Below are 18,803 nucleotides of genomic sequence, written 5' to 3' on the forward strand. Positions count from 1 at the left end.
CACATTACCCCATCCATGTGAGGGATGCCTATGTACTCTGAAGTAAGCAAACCCAGAGCTAAGACAGAGCCTGTCTCTGAGACTTTTCAGGTTTAGTAACTATGAATCTCTGTGGTAATGTAATTCATATGCTTTCATCACTTCTGTACATATTTTATTGCTTTTGATCGAAATCCTCCTACTCCTATTAAGTTTTATGACCAATTTGTGCAACATTGTCAGTGGTCATGTGCCTATGAATGAAATTATTAAAACAGAGTTAAGCCCTTTAATAGCCGGCACAGAATACAGGAACTCTGAAGAATGTTTTATCTCTACAGACGTACATCTTGATGTTGTAGTTAGCTGTTTTAATGGCTTAGATAGCAATTCACTTTCTGTAAGTACATCATTAGCTATAATAATCCTCAAGGTAAAGATACACCTTAATTTGCTCACAAACAAAACATGCAAATAAACATAAAAGAGGACAAATACTCCTAGCAAAGAAAGTCTGTGAGTTTATATTGATGGAATATCTTATTGCAAGAAGCATTTCAGCAAGACAAAAATGTTGCTTTGGTGGATGCTGTATAATAGTCCTTTTAGCACACATTTCCAGGTACCTCAGCCTAAAGACTTTGTGTTCTTTCATTTGGAAATAGGACCTTGCTTTTTTATTGATCCTGACTTCAGTAGTAGCAAGAGCAAAAAGACTGAACTGACAAGATGCAAAAGAGACGGAGCTTAGGGTTGGACTTGGGTTGTTCCTGGACTGCAAGTGCACAGGTCCTGTGGCACTTTACTGGTTTGCAGTGGATGGGTGTTCAGTTTCCCCTACAACAGTGGGACTGTGAATGGTTGATTCTTGTTTCATTTAACAGGGTACTTATAGTAACTTTTTTCTATAGGCTCTGGACCATTTAGATAGTTTCCTGTTTTTCTGTGTTATTTATACTTAAGGCTATATGCAGGTGCATCATAATCTACACTGCAATTTTGTGATAAGGGACTACACAGCACCTAGCACAGTCCTAGTCTGACTGACAGGCACTTCTACAATTACATAAATTGTAATAAAAGGCCTGATCGAGGGAGGTCCCAAATTACCTCTCCTGCCTGCATGGTATTGAGGGACAGAGTGTAACTTAAAGAGAAGATGGGGCTGGTTTTCCCTGTTAGTGAAAGTGGCAACAATTTACTAACCATTTTGGAGTTAAAAATGTGTTTTATCATAGCAACTTTAAGTCATTGCTCAACATTTCTACTTTTTATTCAGACACAAACTGTCTTTAGGCTTAAAAACAATGGTTTAGAGGAATAAAAGAGGGGTAGTTTGAGAGACACAACGGGTTAGCCATAAAAAAAGGCATTTCTTGTCTTGCGCCAAATGATAATTCCAGCACAAGAATGATTAATGCAGTGCTTCACTTGCTGGGCAAATGATATCCTGTCTGGTCTGGAGACAACATGAAATGGTATTGTCTGTATTCTACTTCACACTAAGGTCAGCCAGAATATAATTATATCAGTGACATTTCCCTGTAGACTTCCAGCTTTTTATAGGATTGATGCTAAGTTTACTCAATAGTTTACCAAGCTTTAAATAGTCCTGTGTCTTCATTGTCCAAGTTCATTATGTATTACAGCCCTAAAAACAGTCTGTGCTCTGTGGCTGCTGCAAATGCCAAGGATCCAGCGACAACTGAGTGGAGAAAGAACATCTTGTCATTATGGTTTTAAGTTGTGAAATTGACTTGGAGAGTTTTTGGAAATGTTTTTGTTTGTTAACGCTGTCTCAAAAACAAAACAAAACAAAACAAAACACGACAAAAAAAAAAAATCACAAAATTTAAATTGCCCAGGTTTTTTTAATGTATTTGTCACATTTCATGGAATAATGACAATGCCTAGGGATGTTCATCTATGAAGTATGTCAAACAGCATTAATGCTGGGCTAAATGTAATGCAAATGATTCTCTCTCAGTGGACCTTGTACAAGGATATTGCCTCAGATACTGCAATCCTAACGCTGCAGAAACTACGCCAAACAAACAAGGGCTGTTAGAGTTCTGATCTGTGTGAACTGGGTTGGAGGAAAAGAACTCACATTAGAATAATTCAAAATTCAGAGAGCTTTAGGAGTATATAGGTAATAAATCAGACTTGTCTAAAGCGTAGACATTTCAGCCTGTGTGCATACACTGGGCAAACAAATTATTACTTTAGAGTTAGGTTCTGATCTTAGGACACAAGACACGGTGAACAAATTTAGCACCTTGAAACTGCCCCAAATGGTGAGTTACTATTCTGTTTTATCCACATCTTTCTCTGCTTTCACCTCCAATTTCCATCGTGTGTTCTTTCTGCACATCTGGTGCTGGTTTGGACACACTTCAGTCCCCTGTGTGAGCCAGTTAAATTTATTACAATGACAGAAAATAAATCCAACAAAAAAAAATCTGGATGGTTTTGTGCTGGTTTAGTGAGTTAGATCTTCTCCCAGGAAGGTCTGGTAGGCAACAGACCCAGGGAGAAGGTAAAAACATACAGCCATGGAGAAGAGAGAGGTGAGAAAATAGGTGGGAAGTGTGAGAGGAGGGAGGGGAGCAGGAAAGCCTTCTGCTTGCATATGCAGACAGCCACTGCATCTGCTCAAGCGTCAGTGAACCGCCACCTTGCACAAACTCTTCTGGTTGCTGTTTATCCTAGGCTAGCAGATACAGACCACCCCACCGCTCACTGCTTCACAGAATGTTCCTGGACAGGATGGTGGCATCCAAATTCACCATCCTATCTACTAACTGATTTCCCAGACAGTCCTGATTTAGGTATTCACTGAAGCTGAATATTTCTTTTTCATTTCTACCATTACTGATATTTGCCTCCCTGAGACATGTCACTTTCAGGCTGAAAAACTGTAGAATTGTAGAACTGTTTGGGTTTGAAGGGACCTTCAAAGGTCTAGTCCGACCCTCCTGCAATAGGCAGAGACATCTTCAACTAGATCAGGTTGCTCAGAGCCCCATCCAGCCTGGCCTGGAATGTTTTCAGGGATGAGGCATCTACCACCTCTCTGGGCAACCTGTTCCAGTGTTTCACCATCCTCATTGTAAAAACTGGTCAGGTTCAGACCATCTGTCTTTGGAGATGACCACAACCAAACTATGGATAGTAAATTTGAGTGAGATTTTCAACGGCCTTCATAACTGAGGGCTGGGAGCAGGCTTGGCCGCACTCTGAGTCCTTCTCAACTGAAAATCAAGCCCACATTGCTCACAGGAGTCAGGGCTCTTCTGAGAGATCACCTGCCAGCTGTGTGCAGAAGCAAAGGGTCTGTGTCTACAACAGATCTACACGCTCCCACATGCCTGCCCAGCAGCAGAGAGGTACATTTATATGTAAAATAGGTGAATTTCACGAACCAGAGAGCTCGTCTCATGATTTTAGCACTTCTAATAAGCTAACAGCGGAAGAGTCACATGAAATAGGCTAAAGTGGAAGTATTATTGCATTTGTTTTAATAGTGACACAAAACCACACATAGTATTTGAAGGGGTGTATCAGAGGTTAAATAACATAGAGATTGCAGAGCATGTTCCAGGCAATTGATCTTCAGAGACAGGCAAGGTCAATTTTTCACAAATATCTGATGATTTACATTTTTATTGGTTTTTTTTCTTGCATTCTTCTACATTGTTTGACTATTAATTTAATTCTTACAGTTTAATAAATTCATAAGCAGCCTTATATGACTGCCCAAGACAGCAGTATCTCAAGCTGATGATCCAGAAGATCTCTTCTAGCCTGATGTCTTGGTGCTTTTCAAAATATCATTTCTTTCTGATTGTTCTTTGTAGAGTGAACAGAACATCAAATATGAGCCATTAGCAACCCTGTCCATGCTTTCATATTTCTGTTTCTTTCTGAATCAGTGGTGTATGTGTATTATATATTTTAGAATTATTATTGTAACTCATTGGATGCTTCCAGCAGCAAACTTTGAACAAAAATCTTTCATCAAAATCCACCTGAAAAACCCATCCTCTGAAAATTTCCAAGTACTTTGAAATTAAAACCTAAATATGCTTTTCAAGAACTGGAACAAAGATTCCTCTCTTATAAAGGAGAGGTGAAGAAAATGAAGGCAGGACTTCAAAGAAACAGATTAGGATGTCTTTTTGAACTACAATGTTTTTAGGGCCATCTGAAATTCATTAAAATTTTGTCAGCTTACTCAAGAAGTCAGTAATTAACCCTAACTGCTACTGTGAAACTTTCTAAAAGGAGCTTTGATAGATATATTTCTGCTGGAACCAAAGCTCAACAAACACAGTAATCTTTTGCTAATTTTCACAGAGACAATGGAGATGGACAACATTGTGTAGAAACAGAAATGACATAGTGTTGACTTCTGCCCTCCCTGATTCTGGGCTGGCTATGCATTCAACAACCATCACACGGAAATAAATGAAAACACATACCAGTAACAAAAAAGAGCTGATATAGTTGCAGAGATTCACGTGAGCTCCAGAGAAATTTAATTGTGTTCAACTTTTGCTATTCTTCTACAACAAGCTTGTAGGCCCTTATAATTTCTGTGATGTCCTTTTTGAGTTACTCTGGCCTCCCTCTGTACTTAGAGTTCAGTTCAAAGGAGCAGCACTGACACATAGTCAAAGTACTCCCTTTATATACATATCTATTTTTTTGTGTGTGTGTAGGTGAATACATCTCTCGTTCTGTGCCTGTATTAATGATGTGCTTTGTTATTTGCAGATATAAAACTCTTAGACAAGTTCTGCCTATCAAGCCATGCAATTACTGGCATGTATCAGTTTTGATTAGTATAGAAAAAAATGATTTGGAGTTGCCTAAACTGGAAATGTTTTTATCTGGTAATGGAGACCATATCACTAAGTATCTCAGAAACAGTATGCATCTCTGGAGATGGCACTTGTTCTTAATTAGCCTGTAAACACATTCTGTGCTTATTTGGTTGAAATCATGAGAATAAAAGAGAATAAATGAAGGTGTGGTACTTCTAATATGGGGCAGAGGTTCTATAGAACAAGTAATAGCTAGGAAATGGTATTCAGCAAACAGCCATGTCCAGACTTTTTAAAGCTAGCAAATGGCTTTGACATTTTTATGAATGATCAAAAAAAGAGATGACACTGATTATTCCAAGGAAAGAATGTAAAATGTAAGGTTTGTGATAGCAACAAATGAGGAAGCTTCCTGTTAGCTCCTTTGTGTGGGCTCATGACAAGAGAGGCATGCATCTCTGCCCATTTATTGGCAACTATACATTGTGTCTTCGGAGGCAGTAATGAAGCCAGAGCAGGGAAATACTGCCAGATAAAAAACACATCAGCTATGAGAAAGGTACCTTAAGAAAGGCTGATGGTCAGTTTTGACTGAAATCGATAACAAACTTGTAAAATGGTTGAGAGACTCAACAGAAAGTTAATTACCAATATTGATGCTTCAAGGGTTACCACATTTTATTCTGCTGTTAAAATACAGTAAGACAGAATAAGTAGGCTTAGACTTGTCACTTAGACTTAGACTTGTTCTGTGACCTTTTCATAGCACTAGATTCCCTCTGGCATTTTTCCCTTCTCAAGCAGTCACTTTTTAGGCTACATCTCTCCCTAACATATGTTCAAGCACAACTGAAAAACATTTTTAATCTACAGCAATTAGTTAACAACTACTACTTAACATGATAACTCAAACCTAAAATCATAAGTTCTGGCATGTTCTCCACCGTCAGCACAAGTGCTGGCAAAGCTCAGCCTGCCCTGCTCCATCCAAAGGCAGAGACGGAAAGGTGCTACGGTGTAGAGGCTCCAAGTACAACAACGGGAGCTACTTAGCTGGACATTCTGGAAAATCTTTCTGCGTATTTGCTGCCCCAGCAGGCAGACCAGGACCAGCATCTCCCTGTGCCTTGCTGAATGGTGCACAGCCCCCCTCCAGAAGACTGGCTGTGCTGCATGTGCTGGTCTAATCCAGGCCTTGTGGCCACAGGATCGTGACCTCCACGTTGTGATCAGATAAGAAAAAGTTCAACAACTCGATTTATTTTCTGTGTCCTCTTTGCACACACTAACAAGGCCAGGCACTGTTTTGTCCTCTATTTTTATTGAAGTGAAATAGCGTAAAAGGGAAATTGTGCATGGAGGTTAGGGGAATTCCCTGATGGAGACAGTATGCCTCAGTTCCAGTAAATGGAAAGCTGAAAGTGCCTGATACAGGGAAAATATATTTCAGAATAAACATAAAATAACATTTGTAACTGCAGAGTTGAGCTGACCTTTGTTAGCAAAGCATTTGTACTTAGGGAAGGTTATCAGCTGGCAAAAATAATAAACTGCAACACTGATTTTGATGAAGGAAAGAAAACTTATTTTACCTGGGGAAATGGGCTTTATCTTCAATAAATACAGAACTTGCATTTGTCCACTTCGTTTCACTGCAAAGCCTTTTTTTCTTACAGTTCGTGTCTCACATCCAAATATTAAAGGCAAATCTTGCAATTCCATACAGGGTGAAGAGTGCTGTACAAGTGATGGGTTTTTCTACTTTGAAGTCAGCTTATGTGTTTATTTCTAGAGAAGTGACAGAGTGACCAGAGAAAGCAGTCATTTGCGGTAATCCCAGAGCAAGATAAATGTAAATTCTTTAGGATGCCTGAAGTGCAATGTGAGATAAAGTAAATAAATAACAAATAATATATTAGGCTTATTTTATCGGTTTTCAGATTAAACATGAGTGCCTCAGTTTTCTCCAATGTTTTCTTCTCTGACCTACTTTACTGCAAACATACATATTTTTCCCCTGAATGTTATATCTAAAATAAAACTTGAAATGTATAAACAGTAAACATCTGTGACAAGTAAATACATATTTCTGAAAGAAAATCAGACAAGTTATATTAACCTAATGCACATTTTGTGCACAGCTTTGTATTTAATCACACACTTGGATGCCTCTAATTGCAACATCCATTAAAAATTTGAAAATGTACTGTACCATCTACACTCTGCACCAGCACTTTTAACACTTACAGGTAGCAAACCTGGATAGATCAGGTAAAAACTGATTTAATTGCTTACCTTTGGAGACAGCAGGCACCATAAGGCATGCGTGTGCGTTTCTCCAGCTACCCAAAGGTATTCCGGGAGAAGAACAACATCAAGTCACATTCTAAGGAATGGTTGGTGAGAAGTAAAATCATTCACATAATTTTACTAAAGATAAAATCATTCACATATGCACTTGAAGCATAGCTGAGTAACATATGAAGGGAATGCGACGGCGGAGACATATCTAGGCTAGCGTGTAATTCCACATAAAAAGTGAGAAAACTGAGAAGGTAAGATAGCCAACTGCTTGAATCTAACTTTAAATTTAAGATGCCTTTCTTTCCTGAGCTTCTGGCAAAGACATTGACTTCAACATTTCTGCAGGCAAGTTGGTTTTTTTTTTTCATATTCAGTTGAAATTCTATTTCTTTTCCAAAGAGTACGCCCATGTATCATTCATACCAGAACATTTGGAAGTATAAAAGAATTGACATTGTTAGTTCTGTTTAGACAGTCACCTTCCAAGTTAGCAAATTTCAGCCATAATGTCTGGGCTTAGATATAGGCTGTGTCTAGCTATGAATCAGACAAGCTTTTGATATTTTTTTTAGTAAAAAATATATATATATATTAAAAAAATAAATAAAATAAAAAAAGGAGGGAAGGAAGCATTGCTGGTACTGCTAAGTGTGTACAGTTCATTTGAATGCACCTGAACAGAGAGATACACACATACATACACATATTACTGGGTGACATTCATTTTACTTTGGTCGATAATCAATCTTTTGGGCTTACTGTGATTTAGTATAATTCTAAAAAATACAAGTCAGAGACCTACATTACCCTTGGGAAGGATGGATGTTTAAAATGCAGACTCATCAGCACGAGGCAAGCTTGTAAGGCAGAGGCCATAGCATTTATTTGGCCAACTGCCATAACGGGAAAATCAGACAAAATTCGAAGGCAGAACTCGTGAAGATTGGACCTTTTTTCCCAAGCATAAAATTGGTGAAATGCATTTGTCTTAGAACATGACAGCCAGGGAGATGAGAGATACAGTTATGTCTTTATACTTAGAAAGAAGCCTCTTACAATAACACACAGCATCACAGAAGTACGTCTGGGAGGAACCTCAGAAGATCATCCAGCCTACTTGCCTCACCACTTCAAGATCTGCTACCCCTAAGCCATTTCAGTCGAACATTTACCCAGTCTCTTCCCCAAAACTCCAGAATGATCTGAAGGAAATTTGCTTTGCAGCCTATACTGGTACGAAAATTCTCCTCATGACCAAGTAAAATATCTTCTGCTGCAGTGCAAGGGGAAAGTGGTTAGAAGCTGGGCCTTTTCCCCCAGAATGCAATGCAGACTACAATTCTGGACTTTGGTGGCTCGAATCCTTTTTTGTGCATCTCCAGTGAAAATTTTGTTCTAGGCTTGTGTGTGCATATATTTGTGCATGAATATTGCAACAAAGGTTTAAGACAACAGTATCAAACAACTTATTTGTTATCAAAACAATACTAACAAGACAAGAATATTTAGTTGTTATACAGCTGAGAAGAAAATGGCTGTCACATTGTAAGGGAACTTGTGGCTCTCTCCTATGCACCTCTTCTGGTCTTCTGTCCAAGCTGACAGGCAGCCACCTCTGCAAGGTTCAGGCTAGCCAGCAAAACCCCCTGAGATGTACTGCTTTGGTGCAACAATGCACTACCACCCTGTAGTCTAAGTAAAAGCATAAAAACAAAATGTAAGGAAATTCTTAAATTTTGAATTATGCTGTTGCACTGTGTCACAGTTTTTTTCCAGGCTGGTAGCTACCTCTGCCATACAGAGATATCTGCCCCAGTTCCCCTGGCTACATGGAACAACGAAGAAAGATTTTAGTGGGGTTTCTGGTGGAGAAGGTCCTGGGATTCCTGCAGGCATCCTAAGGTAGAGTTTAAATACAGCTGAAGAAGTGAGTGGGAGCTCTTGCTTCTGCTATATTTGTGACGGTAGTCATGCTTTAATCATGATCTACCAAATATTAGTGCCATCCTCTAAGCACTTGTCAGTGGTCTGGAGAACACTATCTGATCTCTCTGTCCAGCGCTAATGAGTGGTGGTAAAAACGTATTGCTTTTCTAATGTAACTTAACCATATGAGCACTGAGCATTGCAGAAGAGAGGTTATGTGATCATCAGTATGAACCTATTGATGCCATCATAAATAGAAAGGACAACTGTCTACAAGAACCTCAGTATTGAGAAAAACACTCCAAGACTTTCTTTAGTGTGTGTTGGAAGAATTTATTTTTATTATTAAGCTCTGGCATTGATTTCAGTGTGCTACATCCTAGGTCATATTTTGTGCTGTTTTTTATGAGAATGTCTCAATGCATGGAAAGAGTATGGAGTTGTGACAAAGGGACTCTTTCCTTCCCATTCAGGACTGGCTATAGGAAGCAACAGTATCAAATGTATTTCATACACATTGCATAATCTTTGTTATACAAAGAGGTTTGATTTTTTTTTAATCATTTACACTATATTTTAACAAGCAATTTCATAAGTTAGTGGCAGCTGTTTGATTTTCTTCTATTTCCATTTCAAACAAGTAGAAAGCCTCTTGTAGAAGGATGCAACAGCCTTTTTCATAAGCATTGCTGTTTGCCGATATTTTCTGTTATTGTCATAGAGATTTAAGAACTGTACAGATCATATTGTTTTCAATTTATTAACCTGATTTACTGTTGCTGTTTAGAGCGTTTTCACTGAGTTGTCCAGAATAAAACTTTTAGTTGAATTATACTGCCATCACGTGGTGACCAATGTTTCTGGTTCAAATTCACACATGAAAGTTTTGTTTTCAAACTGAAGAACCTGGATACCATACAAATAAAGTTATGTTTCTTGTGGCTGCTTGGTAACAGATATTCAGTGTGGTTTCTTCTCCATAATTCCAACTGAGGTGTCCACCCCTGCAGCCCCAGAAACAAATGACATCCAAACTGACCCTCATGAAAATGTTGCCCTTGAATTCATCCGTTCTCCTGCAGCCTTCCTGAGACAGAAATTGCTCAGATACCAGTCCTGCACATGCCACACAGAAGTTTTCAGCAGTGTTCAACTTTCATATAGCCAATACAACTACTCTATTTTGGAGCAAACCCCACTATCAAGGACCGTATGGCTGCACAGATGACCCTGGTGATGGTGCTAAGTAGCAGTATGACACCAAGCCTATGCAAAACAAGTGCCACTGAGGTTATCTGGTGCGCATACTCACCTTCCCCTCAAGTGACTAGCCAGCCTTGTTTTGTTCTCCCTGTCCTTGAGCTGGATTAATCCATAAAGCTGCTCTGCTCTAGTTGTGGGAGAGACTGGATGAAAGTGGGTGATTCTCCTCTTCTCCAGCAAGCTACCAGGGCAGAGTGTGGTGGTCATGTAGGTCTATGGGCCTTGGGTGGGATCAGCTTGAGGGAGAGGGGCCTGTACACCAGAGGGTTTGAAATAAAAATGAATAAGTATGTCCAGTGTTGCATTTTGCTTCAGTTTTTCAACCCCAACCAGACTGGAAGGGCTGCAGAACATGATGCTAGGGGATAGAGAAAAGAACTCACCTCCATAGTATTCAATAAACCCTGATCTAGATACTTACCAGGATCGCAGTGTTTGCTGTTATGACAAAGAGTATCTGCTGTCACTGGACCCAGCTGGACCAAAAGTGCTGTGCAGGAGCTGTGATGGTACACCAGCTGCAGTCACAGGCTTCTGTTTTCCTACACCTAAAAGAAAACCCTGAAATCCAGAGGTGTTGCCTTCTAGATAGCTGGGCTACTTTAATGCACCAAAGAAAAGCGAACTACTCAGTGTTGAATTTAGGCTGGTGACACTCAGCTGTGGTCAGTACCAGAGTCAGTGGTTTTAAGCAGGCTGGCGGTGAACTCTGTCCTCATCCACAAACTGCACACAGGTTAAGAGCTCCTGGGATGGTCCTGGGTCAGCCACAGTTCTGTCCGTCCCCTACCCTAAAAGTCTCCCCAATACTAAAGTCAACTGCATGACAAAAATCTTTCTTTCCCAACAGGTTTGAAGACATGTAAATGAACAAGATTATTTTTACCCCACAAAGGACAAGAATGATTCCTCTGGCGGCTTATCTTTGCAGGGAGCCAGACCAACATACTTCCTTCAGAAGCTGTTGCCATGGCATCTGTCCAATGTCTTCACAGCATCTTCTAGATTATTGAGATCTAACAAGAAAAGAGGAGGGAAGGAGTCACTAGTTAAAAGACACACAGCAAGGTTGCTGGGAGAAATGTTACCTAGTCTAGCCTATAGGATGTATTCATACTGTTTGAGTTAATTGGGATTTTTTTTCTGAATGGCTTTTCATCCACAGGACACTGAGTTTTCTCTTTTCATTTTTGGCAAGGAAGACAGAATTGCTATAAAAATAGTTTCACTAAATCAGTTAGGGCAAAACTTTAGACACTTAACGTAAGATGGGATGAATTAGCCTTTGGAACAATTTATCTCTCTCCTTTAATGACAGTGGGACTATGGATGGACTCCATGCATGGATTTTCAGCTGAGATAAAGTGAATATAAGTGAACACTTAAGTGTTATTCTGGTGATAGAAACTGACAATCAAAAAAGAAAGATCTGAGTGAACATCCTGGGTCACACCTTCATGTGCCTGGAAACAATGCAGCTAAAGGCAAAATGGCTTTTTGCCCCATCCCTCAACCTTCGCAGAGGTCAACAGCCTCCCAGCACATAAATAAGTGCCAAAGGAATTCAGCGAGAGGCCACATTCAGGAAACAAGCGAGGATAAATTAACACTGAGACAACTGCACAGGGCTGGTTTGTCCAGGAGTGAAAATGCCAGAGTTTGACACAGTTTCACTGCTTTGGACGTTGTGCCATGGGATGACGCGTTCTTCTGGACAGCAAGCTCTATGTCACAGGGGTTCAACTGTCCATTGTGGGAGGGCTCCTCACCATTTGCTGGCTGGTGGCAGGGCCAGACATTTGTCTGTGTTATGGAATAACTGCATTTTTAGTCAGTAAACCAGAAGTGTAAGGAGTGAGATCTAGCCTGCCAGATAAATACATTTATCAAAAGCTGTTAGACAAGGTTATATACTTCTACAATCAAGGATAAATAAACTGGCTTTATCATCAGTTTCTGACTTCAAGATGACGGGGTGTTGAACTCGTGACATGTGAGCCAGCACAGGCAGGTCGCAGGAGCACCCACAAACCGCAGATGAAATGCAAAGAGTAAATTTATTTTTGTTAACTCACTAACCAGGGATCTCTGAAAATGCACTCAAGCACTCAGGCAGAGGCACAGAAGCCAGAATGCAGGCACTGCAGACCTCAGTCCTCGCTAGATTAACAAGCTCCTGGTTTCACCTGTATTTCAAGGATTCAAGCAGGCACAGTTTTCCACTGTGCTTTGACTTCTCTCATTGAAAAGTGAGAATCTCGAGCATATTCAATAAGGTGGTTTTGAGTTTCTCACTGGCCTGTATTATCTAAACAGAGCTTCTACTTGTCAAGCACACAAGGCCAAAAAACAGTGTGATAAATGTGTTTTTCTACACACCTGCAGTTGCTTGAGTGTATTTACAATTCCTCTCTTTGACAACGTTCCATTATATTCCCAAATAAGATAAAGACAAATTTCTTCAGTTTCTCCCTGTACATGTTATTTTACCCAAATCCACTCTTCTAAGATAAAATTGCGTGTAGAATCTACCGAAAACACGTGGTAGGCTGGCATGTAAGAATTTAAATGCTGCCTCTGGATAAAAACACTATTTTGTGTTAACGTCTATGGCGACACTTCGGGCTGCCCCGTGGCGTGTGGGGGCGGGGAGGAGGAGGACACAGAGCAGCAGAAAGCACAAGAGGAGCTGCCTGTTTTTCACAGCAGCTCACGTTTAAAGTACGTGTTACAGCCACGAGCACCCTGTCCCTCCATTTCATTCATTTAAATAATTCTCACTGAGGGCCTAGCAGGGCCCGGACTCGCCCCCGCAGCCCGCGCTGCAGCTGTGGGCAGCTCTGCAGAGCAGCAGCGCCAAACACGACGTGCCAGCGTGGCCGCCTCAGCGCATTAGCCATCATCTTTACCAGAGACACCTACAGACACCCCCCAGCCGCCATTTCCAGAGCCAGCCGCACCGCAGGCCAAGACACAGCAGCACACACCAGCTGTGGGGAGGTGTCACCGGGGACAACCGAGCTTCCAGAGCCCAGGTACCCGCGGGTCTCAGCCAGGGCGCGGGTCTCCGGCCGGGACGGAGCGACCGCGGCGCGCCACAGCCGAGACGGGCGAAAGGGGGGGAGGGGGCGGGGCGGGGCCGGACGCTGCCGTGGCACCCCCGGAAGTGCTGGCCGGACCATAGCGGAAGCGGGGCGGGGCTCGGCCTCTTTGGTGCTGGCGGCCTGGCAAGATGGTGAGTGTTGGCGCGCGGGCGCGGAGTATCCGCCGCCATCCGCCGCCAGGCCGGGCCCTGTGGGGCCGCGAGCTGCGTCTGAGGAGCCGGGCGGCCCCCTGACCTGCTGCGGCCGGGCCTGGCGGCGGCACGGCACTGCGGGGCGGCCACTGCGGGGCCGGGGCCTGAGGGCCTGGCGGCGGGCGCTGCTGCTGTGCCGGGGCGGGGGGGCCGCAGTGGGGCGCAGGGCCGCGCTGCCGCTCGGGCGCCTCAGGGGTTTCCTTGGGGGTCTCTGTGCCTGGTGGGCGCCGAGGCCGAGGTGGCCAGGCGGGTAACGTAACAAGAGGGGCTTCGGTGGCCAGAGCCTGTTGTGAGCGTGCAGCAGGCCTGCCTGAAGGAGATAACCTTTCTTCGCGAGAGAGTCGTTTGTACTTTGTCAGTGGTGAGTGTGGGTGAGATGGGAAAGAGGCTGGAGAGAACCACTCAGTGGCTTTATCGCAGCACAAGGCGGTGGGAGGATGAGAAATGGCGACGGGAGATGCCAAGCACACGATTTCTGAAAATGGGGGTTACCTATAGGCGAAACTGAGTTGGTGTTTCAGAGTTTAGTTTGCTTCTGGCATGTTTATTGGAATTTTTAGGTTTGTGCATGGTTTTTAGAGCAGCTTACTCTTCTTTGGCAATTGTAACATGGCATGCCTTAAAATGCTTTCTAGACGAAGGGTACATCGTCATTTGGTAAGCGACGAAACAAGACGCACACCTTGTGTCGTCGATGTGGGTCCAAGGCGTACCACCTGCAGAAATCTACCTGTGGGAAATGTGGTTACCCTGCTAAGCGCAAGAGAAAGTGTAAGTAACAAACTTTTAACTGACCTGAGTTTAAAAATTTCTGTTTCTTTCTGCAACTGTGTCATCTTGCGCTCTTTGGAGCGTCTCGAATGAATGCTGATTTAACTATATTTGGCTAACATGCGGTATTACTGCGTAATAATTCACTTAATTTGAGACTTTATTTCTGTCAGATTGAATAATTGTGCTAAACTCATGTGCAACCTAGTTATTTAGTGTAGATGAGTAACAATAATTTGTATGTTGTAGATAACTGGAGTGCAAAGGCTAAGAGACGCAACACCACTGGTACTGGTCGCATGAGGCACCTGAAAAAGGTCTACCGTCGATTCAGGTATAATGTACTGCAAATTAGTGTTGTGTGAAATCCTGCATAGATATCATGTAATTGCAAAATTAATCATTCAAAGTTCATATTTTTATTTATTTAGTACAGTTAATGTGGTATGATCTTTATTCCTAAATATATTAGGAAATAAATGATGCCTTATATAATCAGCTGTGTATTTCTTTGAGGATAACTGGCTGTTAATATACAGGCTGTAAACCAAGCTCTGACGTTTCTATTAAACATAGCTAGTATAGAACACAGGTTGTTGTAATAATACTTTCTATATTACTCCTTGCTTTTTTTTTCTTGGTGAGTCAATTAAATTGCCATTTGCACTGAAGTTTGAGTTTTTGTAAGAGAAAAGTGTTGAAATGCATTCCAATCCTTTTCTGCCCACAAAAAAACCACATCAGAAATGGAATAGCTTCAGTAGTCATTCTTTTATTAGGAGCTCAGTTAGCAGTAAGTAGCTATAACATATTCTGAGTTACAGGTTTTTAAAACTTACCACAAAGCTTTGAGTTGTACTTAAGAGATAATAGCAGGGGTATTTTACTATTAAACTTATTAAGAATTTCTTTTGTATGGCCTTCATGTTCTAAAATTGAGTTCTGCAGCTTCTGGCCTAATATACAAGAAAGCTCGATGAAAATACCAAGGAATTGAAGAATCTTGTAAAAACATAGATTTGATTTAATAGTGAAAAGTGGGAGTCTTTTAAGTCCCAGACCTGAGTCTAGTTGAGGGATCCATTCAGCTGTTTGTTTTGGTGAACAGTCTTTCCCAGCACTGGCCACAAAACACCCTGTAGTGTGCATTTGTAGCCTGCTTTCCCCTGGGTTTTACTGGCATCAAAATGTGAGCTTGTCGCTGAGTCTTCTCTTGTCATGCCTGTCTTAATCTCTGGTTGGAGGCATAGAGGATTTCTGTAAGAAGTTGACTTACACTGAGTTGCTTAGCAGGAGCATAAAGGTGTGCCTTCAGCAGGTGTGCTGTATCTGAGGCAGTCTGGCAGTTTTCACTCAGTTACTGAAACCTTCCTGCTGGAAGAAGTCAAATTTACTTCAGCAAGAGAGAGTGAAAGCCATACTGCTTACTCCAAACACTTCTTGATGTTTCTTACTGAAAATGTATGAACACAAGAACTCTGTAGTGATTTTACTATATTACTGAGATAAGCCCAAAGGAGCTGGTGCACTTGATCTTAAACATTACTCGTCAGAAAATAACATGGAGCAGGAATTGTCCTTTCAATAAGTGGTAATTGTATTTCTACTTGTAGGAATGGATTCCGTGAGGGAACAACACCAAAGCCCAAGAGAGCAGCTGTTGCAGCCTCCAGTTCATCGTAAAGACTCATCCATTTGTTAAAATAAATGGTCTTATCCAGAAAATCTGTAACCTTTCGTAAGTGTTTTACTCCAGTGAAATTCAAGATTCCTGAAAATACATATATTTACACACACGGTTTCCTCATGGTATGCATTGAAGCAATTAATTAAAAACAATCCTTTAGCTGACGTTTCAATTGGTAGCACCTCTGCCTTGAAAAAGGACCATTGTATCTGCGCTAAACTTAAAAAGAGGCTTGTATGTGTTAAGCAAAATAACTGGCCTGCAAGAGAAATGGAATAGTGGCACTATGAACTTGCCCTCCTTGCCTCTGAGTTTTCATTGTGCCTTAGCATAGCGAGTTAGAAATTATCTTAAAGATAATAACATGAAGAATGGCTCTACATGCTGTTGTGGGAGGGAACAGTTAAAGAGGGTTGTTCTGTCTTTGCCATTTTTCACTGCTCTGAAAGGCCTGTGAAAGTATGTCTTATTCATTGTGTCATTGCTTCTTGGGCACAAACTGCCAAGTCTGGAGCCCACACGCTGCCAGACAGACCGGAGGTGTGCTGTAGCTGGGAGAGAAGTTGCCCAAGTGTTCTGGGAATGTCAATACAGAAAGCTGATGCACAAAAAAAAATGAGTAAACTATGCTGGGTGTTAAATGGTAGGTAGTGTGATACAGAAGTCACTTGGAGTACATGTGAAGCATGGACAGGGCTCTGAGCAAAGTGGTGTAGTTCAAGACGTCACTTCTGATTGCGGCAGGGCTGGACTAGATGACTTTGAAAGTTCCTTGCAACCCAAATCCTATGACTCTGATCCTATAATTTTTGCAGTGTTCTCAACCCCAAAGCTAGAAACAGCAGCACAGTCACAGGCCTGGAGCTGGGCGAAAAATGCTTGTGGGGGCAGCAAAGGGACGTGGACACAGGATCTGGTGTCTGCAGAAGAATCATGCATCAGAAAAAGGGAGAGAAAGCAACACGGGTGGGGACAGTAACACCACCTGCATTGTTAGTTATCCTGAGACCTTTTCTGCAGGTTTCTGGCTATTTTATTGTGTAATAAAGAGGTCCAGGGGGCTGGGGTCTCATGGGGACCCGCCTGAAGACCCAGCTGCAGTCTGGCCATGATTTGGCAGCCCCTGAGCCACCCTCCCAGTATCACTGATGGTGGGGCGGCTTTTTGCAGGGCTGGGAGGGCTCCTCAGAGCTGCCGACCCTCCTCTTCGGGGCTCGCCGGGGCCTCCCACGGGAGCGTTGGCTGCCCTGGCTGGAAGTGGAGGGCCCGGGCACAGCCTCCTCGCGGTCCTCCTGCAGCTCTTCTCGCTCCCCATGGGTGGAACAGGGAGCATTGCGGGGGCTGTCAGTTCTCCTCTGAAGAGCTGGGCTGGGGGCAGGAGACTCCCCGTGGGAGGCAGCAGGGCCCGGAGCAGGATCAGGGCTGCTCTCCTGCTCCCCAGCAGCAGGGGTGTCCTCCAGGCCCATCTGACGTCGGACCTCCCCGCTGCACAGGCGCACGGTGGTGTCGACGAGCTGCTGGACAAAGCTCCTCGTGCGCCCGCCCAGGGAGGCCTGCAGCACCCGCACCAGAGAGTCTTCGATGAGGCCGAAGCGGCGCAGGCTGGACATGATGAGTCTCTCTGCTGCTGCTGCCTCCTGGGCATCCAAGAGCTGCCCCAGCTCCTGGCGCAGCCAGGGCAGCAGGGGCTGGAGGACAGCAGGGTGGACGCGGAAGATGGCCGCCCAGGTGGAGGCGTGGAAGACGCCCACGGGAGCCCTGGGCAGCGGCCCCACAGCCGGTGGCCGGGCTGCTGCAGGCTGGTGGAGGCCGTGGGCGGCTGGCTGTCCGGGAGCCCCTCCGGTCAATGGGACGACGACCGATCGTACACGTGGTGGGATGACCCGCTCCTCATAGTCGTCGTCCGCCCGCACCGAGTGCAAGATGGAGGTCACCCTCCTCTTGCAGAGGGGGCACTCGGGCTTGGTCTCAGCCCACCGCACGATGCACGGGTAGCAGAACTGGTGCAGGCACGGCAGGACGTAGCTGGCCTCCTCCCAGCTGTCCAGGCAGATTGGACAGCGGGTGTCCAGCTCCGCGGCCATGCTCTCCACGTGCGGCGGTGGGCTGTGGGGAGCTGGGGATGTCACGCTGCTCCCTCTCGCTGGCGCTGCAGCAGCGGGTGTCACGCTAGGAAAGGAAGAGAGGCCACAGTCCATCGCTGGTCCGGGCAGGGCTGGAAGCAACGCCCAGGGCCCTCAAGAAGGAGAGCCTCCTGGCTCCCCAGGGTGAGCTTTCCCCTCTCAGCTCACCTCTGCTGCTGCAAACGCTCCGCCTGGGTGTCCCGGCTGCCTGCACGAGCCAGGGCCGGGCAAAAACCTCTGATGGCTCTGGGGTCGCGCACTGAGAGTTGCACTGAAGAACTCCCCGAACTCGACCTCAGCACCAGGAACCGCCTCGCAGAACACTCCAACCTCGCGACCTCGCTCAGCTGGCGTGCGGGCAAAAACCGACGGGGTCATGCTCGGCACCCGGATACAAGCAGCGAGGGATGCGTGGTCACAATCCATCTCTTGGTGATGTCACCATCCATCGCTCAGGGACATCACCGTCCTTCTCTTGGCCAAATCACCATGGGCCATCACCTCCCACAGTGCTCAAATGCATACGTGGTGTCACTGCAAGGCCACTGTTCATTCCATGCGCCATCTCTTGCCTTCAGCTCAGCAACCGTGTTTCACTCCGGTCACCGACCCCTCGCCCATGTCTC

General features: G+C 43.9%; 1 protein-coding gene and 1 long non-coding RNA gene across 3 annotated transcripts; one reads left to right on the forward strand and one right to left on the reverse strand.

The window, feature by feature from the left end:
* Positions 1-8,597: 8,597 nt before the first annotated feature.
* LOC309451178 lies at positions 8,598-13,312 on the reverse strand. 2 transcript variants are annotated; one of them, XR_014186197.1, is made up of 5 exons: positions 13,224-13,312; positions 10,975-11,317; positions 10,723-10,862; positions 10,351-10,553; positions 8,598-8,804 (listed from the first exon to the last, which is right to left on the reverse strand). It is a non-coding gene; the product is annotated as an uncharacterized lncRNA (long non-coding RNA). The 2 variants fall into 2 exon arrangements; XR_014186198.1 differs by having other exon boundaries at positions 10,723-11,317.
* A 105-nt stretch (positions 13,313-13,417) lies between these two features.
* On the forward strand, positions 13,418-16,092 carry RPL37 (ribosomal protein L37). The gene is made up of 4 exons (XM_082074707.1): positions 13,418-13,536; positions 14,232-14,367; positions 14,617-14,701; positions 15,981-16,092. The coding sequence occupies exons 1-4, from the start codon at positions 13,534-13,536 to the stop codon at positions 16,048-16,050; spliced, it is 294 nt and encodes a 97-aa protein (XP_081930833.1). The 5' UTR covers positions 13,418-13,533; the 3' UTR covers positions 16,051-16,092.
* Positions 16,093-18,803: the final 2,711 nt, after the last annotated feature.

The sequence above is a fragment of the Streptopelia decaocto genome, assembly GCF_964273445.1.
Source record: "Streptopelia decaocto genome assembly, chromosome: Z".
Lineage (NCBI taxonomy): Eukaryota > Metazoa > Chordata > Aves > Columbiformes > Columbidae > Streptopelia > Streptopelia decaocto.

What these genes read in the sequence shown, in the direction of transcription:
- RPL37 (XM_082074707.1), top strand. An exon ending in TGCTAAGCGCAAGAGAAAGT is followed by an intron (nt 14,368 to 14,616) that starts GTAAGTAACAAA and finishes TGTATGTTGTAG; the next exon opens with ATAACTGGAGTGCAAAGGCT. An exon ending in AAGGTCTACCGTCGATTCAG is followed by an intron (nt 14,702 to 15,980) that starts GTATAATGTACT and finishes TTCTACTTGTAG; the next exon opens with GAATGGATTCCGTGAGGGAA.